This window comes from Garra rufa, chromosome 5 (genome assembly GCF_049309525.1).
Source record: "Garra rufa chromosome 5, GarRuf1.0, whole genome shotgun sequence".
Lineage (NCBI taxonomy): Eukaryota > Metazoa > Chordata > Actinopteri > Cypriniformes > Cyprinidae > Garra > Garra rufa.
The window spans coordinates 57,398,833-57,411,011 of NC_133365.1; the positions used below are offsets into that span (position 1 = coordinate 57,398,833).

Sequence of the window (12,179 nt, forward strand, 5' to 3'; positions counted from 1 at the left end):
CATATATTGTTCTCTGCATGTACTGAATTCTTTATATATATACTGTGTGTGTTATATATTTAATATTTTTCATCCATACTGTACTGCTAGCCTGGGTGTCCCCATACTGCCTTGCGCAGCGCGATTTTATTCACGCTTCTAGTCAGTCTGGAAACCATGGACCTAATTTTCACCTAAGATAGGGAACCAATCACAGAACGGGGAGGGAGCAGCAAGACGATGACGCCTTCTATGCGACTCACCGAAGCAGTTTGTTACTATGGATCCAGCACGGCAGCAGCCGCGGTTATCTTTCGTGTCTACACCGGACGCGAGCGGCGTGACCCGACGCGACAAATGACATTAGAACCTATTATGCTGTCTACATTGGATGCGGCGAGACACGGCAAATCCCGACTGTAATCTGCTGCCGCGTTCTATTTATGACGTGCTCACACAAAAGTTTAAATGATTTGCAACGGTCGCCTTGTCGCGTCCAGTGTAGACAGACTTTAGCTGTTGCGGTGCGGCAACTGTCGCGTCCGGTGTAGACACGGTATAGTGTTCTAAGTAGTTTAGAACGCAAGTTTATTTTGAAAAAAAAGAGCAACTTTAGGCGGTCGCTCTACATACGTCATCCGGTATAATTGAAACGATTGGCTATGAGCTACGCACAGGCGCTTTTGATAGACATTCGTATCGCCCAATAAACGGCTCTGGGCATTCGTAAACCACGCCTCAAATACGAGAAAATGAACATGTGGTTCCCAGACCACGAATCATGACGAAGTCATAACGTGGTCTGGTGATAGCCAGGCTACTGTACTGCTGCAGTTTGCACAAATAATTTCACTTGTACACATGTGATTATGGTATTGTGACAATAAAGTGATTTGAACTGGTCATTTCTTTTGTTCATCACTTGTACTGTAGTGTGCTGGATAACAACTGCAAATTGTTTATGACATGGAAGAAGTTTATGGATAAACAAGTAAGAAGAAGAAAACCAGGAGAGCTCAGATGATGAGCAGGAAACTTAATGTGATACTATGATGCTCAAGTTTGAAGTAGACAAATTTGACCCATGACATAACCCATTTTTATTTCTCTTGAATATCATTTGTCTTTATAATCCACTTTAGTTGTCTTTATGATGTATTCTCCAGTAAAGTATTGCACATGATGTTGGAATAAAAAAGTATGGTGAGTATTCTGTATTAGGGATGGTGTTTGGTGAAAACACCATTTAATTTTGTAAACAATACACCTAACTATCATGAGTGTTTTAATTAAGGCATGAACATTTGGTCATATTAAAGACATTCAGTTACCTGAAGGCAAGGCTGAAAGATGAATTAGAAAAGACTGCATGGACCATATTGCTACAGACACTTCATGCACAACTGAGGGTGATGGACCAGGGAAAGATCAATACTCAATACATAGATGTGAATCTAATACTGTATTATAAGCAAGATGTGCATGCACGTTACTGATGTTTCACACCAGAGAAAGAATAAATTAAGTGTTTTACATTATGATTGTTTGCATTGCATGAATTGTATCTCCTGGGCAAGGATGAGCTTCAAGCCTGCCAAGCCCAGGTCTCTGGTCCTATAGAAGGGTAAAGTGTCCGACCGTTTCCGCTTTGCCCTGGGAGAGACCATGATTCCATCTTTGAATGAAAAACCAGTCAAGAACCTGGGGAAGATCTTTGAAGGACTCAGCTGCTGCCATAAAACAAACTAAGCGCGAACTGACCACCTGGCTCACAGCGATTGACAGATCTGGCCTTGGATCTACCAGCATGGAGTCCTGCCAAGAATACTCTGGCCCCTGTTAGTCTACGAGGTACCAACATCAACAGTCGAGGCCCTAGAAATGTCTATAAGCCAGTTCCTCAGGAGATGGCTGGGGCTCCCTCGGTCCTTGAGCAGCATTGCCCTGTACGGCCATTCCACCAAGATGCATCTTCCTTTGAGTGGACTAACAGTGTCCAAGTAGCACCAGAAGGTGTATTCAAATCCATATGGCTTTTGCACCATAAATACACACTGTCTGTACCTTGTCTTACTGAAAGACACATTGAAAGTGTGTGATAGTAGAATGAAGGATCACAATATGTATTGTTTTGTTTTTTTACATTTGTGTCTTCATTTAGCGTCATCACTGTATTCTTGCTCCAGATCTAATGAAATCAGCGGAGCCCCTTTCAAATGGGAACTGTCTAATTCTTATACTAAAATAACCATGACTTTCAACTTACATATTGGCAAGTTGCTGAAAAGACAATCTCAAAAATGTGACTCAGCACAGTGTGTTGTCAATGAGGAGAAGAGATTTGTGCACATTTTAACTGCCCTTCCATCTCCAGGGGCCCAGTAGTGCCCTGGAAGAGCAAAATAAAATAACATTTCAAATGGCTGTAAATCAGTGTCTTATTATGATGACAAAGAGAAAACCGGCAGGACAAGTACTTTTGCTATGTTAACTGCATAATGTTTTAAAATGTATATAGAAAGGTGGCATAAAGGTGTTTTAAAAAGTGGTCTAGGTAAAATAGCAAATTTATGCCTGCCTCTTGAATATGCCATAGATGTTTGCACAATGAACATGTTTAGATAAGCTTTGTTTAAAAAAGATTGTATTTTGTCCGATTTTATAATTTAACATTCTAAACTACATTACCCAGAAGCCTCTGCCATTCTATCGATGGAACGCGAAAAAAGATGGCGCTGTTATTTGTAGTTTAAAGAAGATATGCTTAGGGTTAGGGTTAGAATCTCTGTAAAGTGGCGATTACTCACAACATAGCAACACAGTATTATTAACTGAGGGTATTACAGACGTAATAATAATAATTGCAAAACGGACTTTGCAACATCAAGCGTTTTTTTTTTAATTTAGTTTAAAAGATAGTCAAATTACAGCGAGTTCTACGAGTGCCACGGGAACTTTCAAAGCAAGGGCATCCCAGCTGAGCAGAGGCATCAAACTTACTTGTCCATATATGGTCATTTATGACAGGATCTTGGGTTCTTGTGGGGAATGGACAGATAATCAGTTGAATGTTCATATAAATAAAAATGTAAAATAAATATATAATAATTAGTTAAACATGAAGTATTTTTCTACTATTCAATTTGGCTTTTGTAACATTTACAGCGTATTTATTTATAGTGGTTAAATAAACAGTTAATCATTTCTGTTTCCTGGAAATTGTCCTTCTTAGATCTGCCAGTTTAACTATAGGAATAATAATAATAAATCATAAAATCACACATTTTGTAGTTATTTCCCAATGTTTATTGATATGTCAAACCTTTCCCAGATAAACAGTCATTATGAAAAAAATTAAAAACAAAAATCTGCTGATTATATAATTGTACAACACTCAAAAATAAAAGAGAATTTGTTTACAGAACATGTTACAAGATGCCAAATAATATTCAAGGCTCCAGCTGAAAATATATTTTCTTCCCTTTAACAAAAAATTAGGCAAAAATTATTAAGAACAATACTTCAATATTTTACAATTATTACCTCATATGATATATTTCCTGTTTCCTTTCATCATTGTTTGCTTCTATTGTGACTAAACGCAAGACAAATGAATGATTAATAATTATAATTTTTATAGTAAGTTGTTAGTGGTAGTTATAAATCACTATATATTGACAGGAGTGCCAACAGTAGAGATGGGAGTGAGTAGAGGAGAAATTAAAAAATATATAATAATAATAATAATAATAATAAGTAGACACATAAACACTGGAAGACGGCAGTTAAGTACTGAGAGCAGATGTGCCACATGAGAGAAAGTGATGTGGAAGCTGTTGAAAGGGCTGATATTTCTGGAGAGCTGATGAAGAAGGACTTAGTAGTCTGTGAGAAATCCTGCAAGACAGGAAGAAAGAATTAATCACGATGAACAATTTTTCAAAAACAGATGGCAGACAACAACGTACTGTAAGTGCAGCATGTATAACAGTAAACAGAATGTTTTCATCTGTTGATGTAGATGCTGAAATAGTTATTATCATAGTTCTTGTTCATGGTGTGACCAGCTTTAAGTTTAAGATATCATGTACTGTTAGACAGTGGCAATTCGTAAAAGTTCATAAAGAAAGAACAAAATGGACTTAATATAAACTTTATGAAACAAACACTCTGACTACTTTCAATGGCAAAATTAGCATGAGAGTTCAGGCAATGGCCAGTGACAAAAGTACAAGTGAAAGTCGTAGAATTTTACATAACTAGGCTTGTACAAGATGATATAAATTTGCTGATATGCTGTTAATATTATAAATGAGTTCGACATGACACTTTGTTGGTTGTTCTTTCTGATAGGGCTGTGGAGCAAGCTGTACAAAATGTAACTGCACTACAGTTCAGTCAAGATGCTCAGACTGACATTGACATACCTTTGGAAATATTTGCCTTTGGTCTTTTCCATAAATGCACAATATGGCCCAATTCAGATCCCATGACTGGCCTCCTTTGGTCTTCCCTTTCAGCTGAAACAAAGAGAAATATATACATGTTGAGACAATGTGCTAAAAATAATCTGGAACCAAAATATTTAGAGGAATGACTGTAAGGAAAGTTATTATCAACAGATAAATAAGGATGTGTGCATTAAGGCAAATCAGTTATAGCTAAATGTCTTCAATGTTACTGAGAAAGACTGAATCATTGAATGATTTGTTCAGACTCCTTGATAACTTCTTCAAGATCAGCACTGGGAGCTTTGAGTTTAAGTTCTCTGATAATTCTAGCAGCTTTCTGACAGATTTGGTCAAAATTATGAGATTATGAAAATGTGTAAATTAATTATTGATTACATTTCAGAAAAATAGGAACAAGTGATGCCATTTTCAAGAGTTGTTTTCTTTAAAGAGCTGCTGGAGTAAGTGATCTGATGTAACTACAAGACAGAAAAAAATATTAAATTACAATATTTACAATAATTATAAAATTAATTTATATAAAAAAAATTTTTTAAGTATAAAAGGTGGCAAGCATTGTAATTCCTGTGCTTTACAAATAATACACCGTAAAATCACAGTTAATGGTAAAACTACGTTTACAGTTGTACAACCACGGTGAGCATTATGGTTATTGTGCTTTATCTACAAATACCACAGTAAAACTATGGTTACTGAGGTAAAACCATGGTAAATGTTGTGGTTATTGTGCTTTAAAAACAAATACCACAGTAAAACTATGGCTACTGAGGTAAAACCATGGTAAATGTTGTGGTTGTTGTGCTTTAACTACAAATACCATATTAAAACTATGGCTACTGAGGTAAAACCATGGTAAATGTTGTGGTTGTTGTGCTTTAACTACAAATACCATATTAAAACTATGGTTACTGAGGTAAAACCATGGTAAATGTTGTGGTTATTGTGCTTTAAAAACAAATACCATATTAAAACTATGGCTACTGAGGTAAAACCATGGTAAATGTTGTGGTTGTTGTGCTTTAACTACAAATACCACAGTAAAACTATGGTTACTGAGGTAAAATCATGGTAAATGTTGTGGTTATTGTGCTTTAACTACAAATACCACAGTAAAACTGTGGACACTGAGGTAAAACCATGGTAAATGTTGTGGTTATTGTGCTTTAAAAACAAATACCATATTAAAACTATGGCTACTGAGGTAAAACCATGGTAATTGTTGTGGTTATTGTGCTTTAACTACAATACCACAGTAAAACTATGGCTACTGATGTAAAACCATGGTAAATGTTGTGGTTATTGTGCTTTAAAAACAAATACCACAGTAAAACTATGGTTACTGAGGTAAAACCATGGTAAATGTTGTGGTTATTGTGCTTTAAAAACAAATACCACAGTAAAACTATGGTTACTGATGTAAAACCATGGTAAATGTTGTGGTTATTGTGCTTTAACTACAAATACCACAGTAAAACTGTGGACACTGAGGTAAAACCATGGTAAATGTTGTGGTTATTGTGCTTTAAAAACAAATACCACAGTAAAACTATGCTTACAGTGGTAAAACCATGGTAAATGTTGTGGTTATTGTGCTTTAACAACAAATACCACAGTAAAACTATACTTACAGTGGTAAAAACATGGTTAATGTTGGGCTTTAACTACAAATACCAAAGTAAAACTATGGTTAATGAGGTAAAACCATGGTAAACGATATGACTGTTGTGCATTCGCTACACAAAATATGGTCAAGCAACAGTTACTATGGTAAAACTATGGTAAATGTGCGGACTTTTACATGATCGCGCTTATCACGTGACACTGGTTTGGTTGATCTGTAAAGCTGTCATCAGCCACGTGAATATAATTAAAACGGTTTTATTTATTTATCTATTTCAAAACAGCAACAGTTAGAAGTTAGCTTAGGCTAATATTAGCAGCTGTGCTAACGCAGCAGCCGACTGTTCTAATTTAAACGCACACGCTTCCATTTTAACACATGACCCCACGTACAGGGACGCAGAAGCAGCGAAACAATTAAAATAATGATCTCATTACAAAAGAAAAGATAATTTGTTGCCTTTCTTACCTGTTTGAAGGTGTATATGCATCTAGTGAACGGGGCAAACCGAGCCTCGCAGGTGACGTCACTGCCGTAGAAGATGCTGCGTGCTATTTGTACGCATCTGCTCTCCACAGAAGTTAATGTGAAGGATTGGCGTATATGCACGCGAAATTGGACTTTGGCGTATGTATTACACGAAATTGGAAAGTGCAAAGTCGTGTTATTTATACGCAAATTGATGAGAACGGGTTGGATTTAGCACAGTTTCCCTCTTATACTCCGAAAGTTCCCTTAGGCATTTGTGCGCATGCGCACTACTCATAAATGTTGCTTTATAGAGGACGCACAAAAATACTGAATAAAATCATTTATATTTAGGTTAAACGTAGGTTATAGCTTTTACTTCATGTTAGCTTGCAAATTATGCCCAAGAACATAATTTATTAAGGCATATGTCTTGCTAACAAGAAACAATGCTTCTAACCACAGGTCACGTACGAAAAATAATGCCCAGTTTAGGCCATTCCACTCCACTGAAGGGGTGGAGCGGAAAATGAAAATAAATACGGCCTTTTGAAATTTAAATGTTCCAGCGATTTCATTCCGTCAACCCCTTTGAACAAGAGCTAATTTCAGGAGTTTGCAAGCAGTTTCATTTAAAACGGAGAGAGCTGCCTTCAGCCAGTGTTTTCTGTTTTACTGACATGAGAGTCAAGGCTCCGAGCTCTCGGTCTGCGAACTACATCACTGAGCCTCTTTTAAAAGCATTTAAATAAAAACACTCCAGCGACTGTACACAATGTAAACATAATATCATTTTAAAGAGCTATATTAAGCGCATATGAGCTGCTTTATATGGTTTACGGATGAGCTTCAGGGCTGGCGTTTCTTCGTCCGTGTTCACAAAACTACACATTTTAAAGGCATTTAAAAAATAAAAAATAAAAACACTCCAGCGATTGAACAGTAATAGTAGATTAGTGTATTGAAAACGTTAAAATGCTTGCTTATTTGTGCTGCATTTTTGTGGAAACGAATTAGCTAGTAAAGACTGTTTCATGAATATGGTCTCATCGTTTGAACCACATAGTTCAACAAAGCACGGCCGTTTTTAATGACCAACTAATAACTTCTGCTATTTACCTGATTAGAGTTCTCAAAAAATTTCACCTGTATTGAACAAAGCACCTAATCACTCAAGTAATATTTTCTTGCTCCCTGTCATTTCGCTGTATTTTATGTTTGATTTAGCACAGTTTCCCTCTTATACTCCGAAAGTTCCCTTAGGCATTTGTGCGCATGCGCACTACTCATAAATGTTGCTTTATAGACGGTTTCAACGGCAACAACATAAACAAACGTTACTGCGCATGAGCGCTTTTGTGGCCCAAACTTAACTTCCGGTAGACATCCAAATAGAATCAATAACAACAGCTAAGTCCTTCTAGAGTAGATTATTTTTTTAATAACAAGCGAAATATGTTGGCTGCGTAAATTAGACTGATTTATTAAAAAATGCAAACTCATTACTTCCCAGTAGGAGGTGCTTTAAGCACGAGAAACGAGGTTTCCCCGGTAATGGCTATAGACAAAGCAGCTCTTAATTTAAAAACGCTGCCTTATGCAGGATGAAAATGAAAATGACATTTTCTAAAGACAGTCTTTCTTCAGAAATACAGTGATATAAAAACACCCACGCCTGGGTTTGATTTTTAAACGTGTATTACGTTTATTCAAAGAAGTCTATTAACAGATTAATTAATTAGTCTATTAATTCCAATTTCCAATTGGAAAATCAGTCGGTTTTTATATCGTGGCAGGTCGCCACAAATAAATAAATGTTTGGGAAACACATACCACAGCACAATAACCTGAGACCAACTTCATTACTCATTATTAGCTGCGTTTGTAGCCCGCGACACGAACCAGACAGATAAACAAACACAGACCAGAAGTTAACTTAGGTCCAGGCGCGTGCGCCCGATGAAACCGTCTATAGAGGACGCACAAAAATACTGAATAAAATCATTTATATTTAGGTTAAACGTAGGTTATAGCTTTTACTTCATGTTAGCTTGCAAATTATGCCCAAGAACATAATTTATTAAGCCATATGTCTTGCTAACAAGAAACAATGCTTCTAACCACAGGTCACGTACGAAAAATAATGCCCAGTTTAAGCCATTCCACTCCACTGAAGGGGTGGAGCGGAAAATGAAAATAAATACGGCCTTTTAAAATTTAAATGTTCCAGCGATTTCATTCCGTCAACCCCTTTGAACAAGAGCTAATTTCAGGTGTTTGCAAGCAGTTTCATTTAAAACGGAGAGAGCTGCCTTCAGCCAGTGTTTTCTGTTTTACTGACATGAGAGTCAAGGCTCCGAGCTCTTGGTCTGCGAACTACATCACTGAGCCTCTTTAAAAGCATTTAAATAAAAACACTCCAGCGACTGTACACAATGTAAACAGAATATCATTTTAAAGAGCTATATTAAGCGCATATGAGCTGTTTATGTGGTTTACGGATGAGCTTCGGGGCTGGCGTTTCTTCGTCCGTGTTCACAAAACTACATATTTTAAAGGCATTAAAAAAAAAAAAACACACTCCAGCGATTGAACAATAATTGTAGATTAGTGTTTTTAAAACGTTAAAATGCTTGCTTATTTGTGCAGCATTTTTGTGGAAACGAATAAGCTAGTAAAGACTGTTTCATATGGTCTCATCGTTTGAACCACGTTAGTTCAACAAAGTACGGCTGTTGTTAACCTCACCAATAACTTATGCTATTTAACTGATTAGAGTTCTCAAAAAAATGCACCTGTATTGAACAAAGCACCTAATCACTCACGTAATATTTTCTTGCTCCCTGTCATTTCGCTGTATTTTATGTTTGATTTAGCACAGTTTCCCTCTTATACTCCGAAAGTTCCCTTAGGCATTTGTGCGCATGCGCACTACTCATAAATGTTGCTTTATAGAGGACGCACAAAAATACTGAATAAAATCATTTATATTTAGGTTAAACGTAGGTTATAGCTTGTACTGCATGTTAGCTTGCAAATTATGCCCAAGAACATAATTTATTAAGCCATATGTCTTACTTACAAGAAACAATGCCTCTAACCCAGTGGTTCTCAACCTGCGGCCCGTGGGCCGCATGCGGCCCGTCACAAATGCAAATGCGGCCCGCGATGCTGACCACGTAAAAAAAAATACAAATAAATTTAAAATAAATAATATAATAATTAATGGTTTTACAATTCATTTTTTAAAATGTATTAAGCAAATAAATGTATTAAACAAACTTTGAACATTATTTTTGTCACATAAAATCATTTTGGTGATCATGTTTTCATATATGCGGAGAACTGACGCAACTATGAACTGATGCAATTACACAGTTAACTCACACGCGTGCCTTCTGACAGATTTAAAACAGTCATCAATTAACGATCAAAATGGACAAATTTGTTATTAGAGGAGAAAAAAGATGTGAGGAAAATACTAATGAAGGAACACATGCAAACAAAAAGAGTCGTTGCATCAGCAATGAAGGTAGGAGAGTGCTTGAAGAATGGAAGAATCAATTTGCAGTCAACGAGCGAGATGGACAGCCTTTCTGCTTGCTCTGTAGAAAAATACTGGGTGTATGCAAAACTTACAATGTGAAAAGACATTTCGATACCACCCACGCAACTTTTGACAAGAAATATCCACTTGGATCTCAGGAAAGAGCTTTCCAGATAACTAGTCTGGAAAAAAATGCCATCGCTGAACAAAATACAATGCGAGCTAGCTTAAAAGTGTCTCAGGCCGTGACATTAGCCACGTTCAAAATTTCCTGGCTCCTTGCCAAACACGGCAAACCATTCAGTGATGGGGAGCTAGTTAAGAACTGTTTTCTGGAAACACAATGTCTGTTTGATGATCTGAGCAACAAGAACGAGATAATTCGTAGGATAAAAAGTTTGCAGCTCAGCAACGACACAGTTACTCGTCGAATTTCTGAAATATCTGAAAATTTGACAGAACAACTAAAAACTAAGCTAACCACTGCTTCAGCTCTCAGTTTGGCAGCGGATGAATCGACAGACATCGGAGACGTTGCTCAGCTTTGCATTTGGGTGAGATGTGTGAATTCAGAGACCTTTGAGGTTACAGAAGATTTATTCGCGTTGAAATCGCTACACGAACGAACACGGGGCGAGGATATTCATAGAGCACTCAGTGAAGCATGCGAAGACATGAACATACCGGCATCCTCAGTTGTCTCCATTACTACTGATGGTGCGCCCTCAATGACGGGAAAACACAAGGGTCTCGTTGCTGAAATGCGAAAAATCTCCCCTGACTTGTTGGCATTTCACTGTATTGTGCATCAGCAAGCACTATGCAGCAAGTTAGTAGATGGATACTTCGTGGAGGTTATGGACACTGTGGTGAAGGTGGTCAACTTCATTCGAGCACGGCCTTTAATGCACCGCCGTTTTATTGCGTTATTGGACGAACTGGACAGTGCCTACGGAGACCTCATTCTGCACAGTGAAGTGAGATGGCTAAGTCGTGGGAAAGTCTTGAATCGCTTTTTGGCTGTACTCCCCGAGATAGTTCACTTTCTTAATGACATCGGCGAAGGAGAAAGATTTCCAGTCTTGAGAGACAATGAGTGGAAAACAAATGTTGCTTTTCTTGCAGACGTCACAGCTCACCTAAACAAGCTGAACCTGCAACTTCAAGGTGACGGAAAACATGTTGATGACCTGTTGGGCTGTGTTGAGAGTTTCAAAATGAAGCTAGGACTGTACATTGCACAACTTAAAGATAGTGATCTAACTCACTTTCCACTTCTGAATGACGCGTGTGATGGTGTACTGGACATGCAACAGAGAGAACGATTCGTTAAAACTGTCAGTCAAATGCAAGAAAAATTCATCTCTCGTTTTTCTGATTTTGAGAAAATAAAATATGCAGGACAATTCATCAGAGAGCCATTCACTTTCCCTGTGGAAAAAATCAAGGACTTGGCTGCAACTTTCGGTTTGCCTCGCCGCGCGCTCGAAGATGAACTGATGGATGTTCAGGCAAGAGGACACAGCCAAACCGCGCAGCAGTCATCCTCAGTTGCAGAAATGTGGCGAAACATCTCTGGACAAAACCTCAGATTATTAAGTTCAAAAGTGCTTTCCATATTTGGATCCACATACATTTGCGAACGCACATTTTCTGCAATGACGCGCATCAAGTCACGTTACCGTGCGCGTCTTACAGACTACAACTTACAATCACAACTTCATTGTGCTGTTACTCCTTTTGAGTAGCCTGGCAAGCCAGACCCACATAAATGTAGGGTCTGGGCACTCTCCATAGACAGGGCTCAACCGGAGGGGTGGGATAAACGGTTGTCTTTCAAACTCCTCGCCACGCAATAGGATAGCGCTACAACCAATCAGAGACTTAGTCGGTCAGGTGACGTAGTCAGAGCGACGAAGATTTTTAACAAAAATCAGTGCACTGTGCAGTCTGTCAGCTAAATAATAGACATAGATGGGCACTAAACCTTTAAAAGTAAACAAAAACATGCACAGACAAATCCAAATTACACCCTGCGGCTCGTGACGATACATTGATGTCCTAAGACACGAAACGATCGGTTTTTGCAAGA

General features: G+C 37.8%; 1 protein-coding gene across 1 annotated transcript; it reads left to right on the top strand.

Annotated features, from left to right (window-relative positions):
- Window positions 1–9,975: 9,975 nt before the first annotated feature.
- On the top strand, window positions 9,976–11,835 carry LOC141334959 (general transcription factor II-I repeat domain-containing protein 2-like). Its single transcript, XM_073840179.1, has one exon. The coding sequence runs from the start codon at window positions 9,976–9,978 to the stop codon at window positions 11,833–11,835; it is 1,860 nt and encodes a 619-aa protein (XP_073696280.1).
- The last annotated feature ends 344 nt before the right edge of the window (window positions 11,836–12,179 follow it).

Excerpts from the sequence above, each read along its gene's own strand:
- LOC141334959 (XM_073840179.1), top strand. The coding sequence starts at position 9,976 with ATGGACAAATTTGTTATTAGAGGAGAAAAAAGATGTGAGGAAAATACT.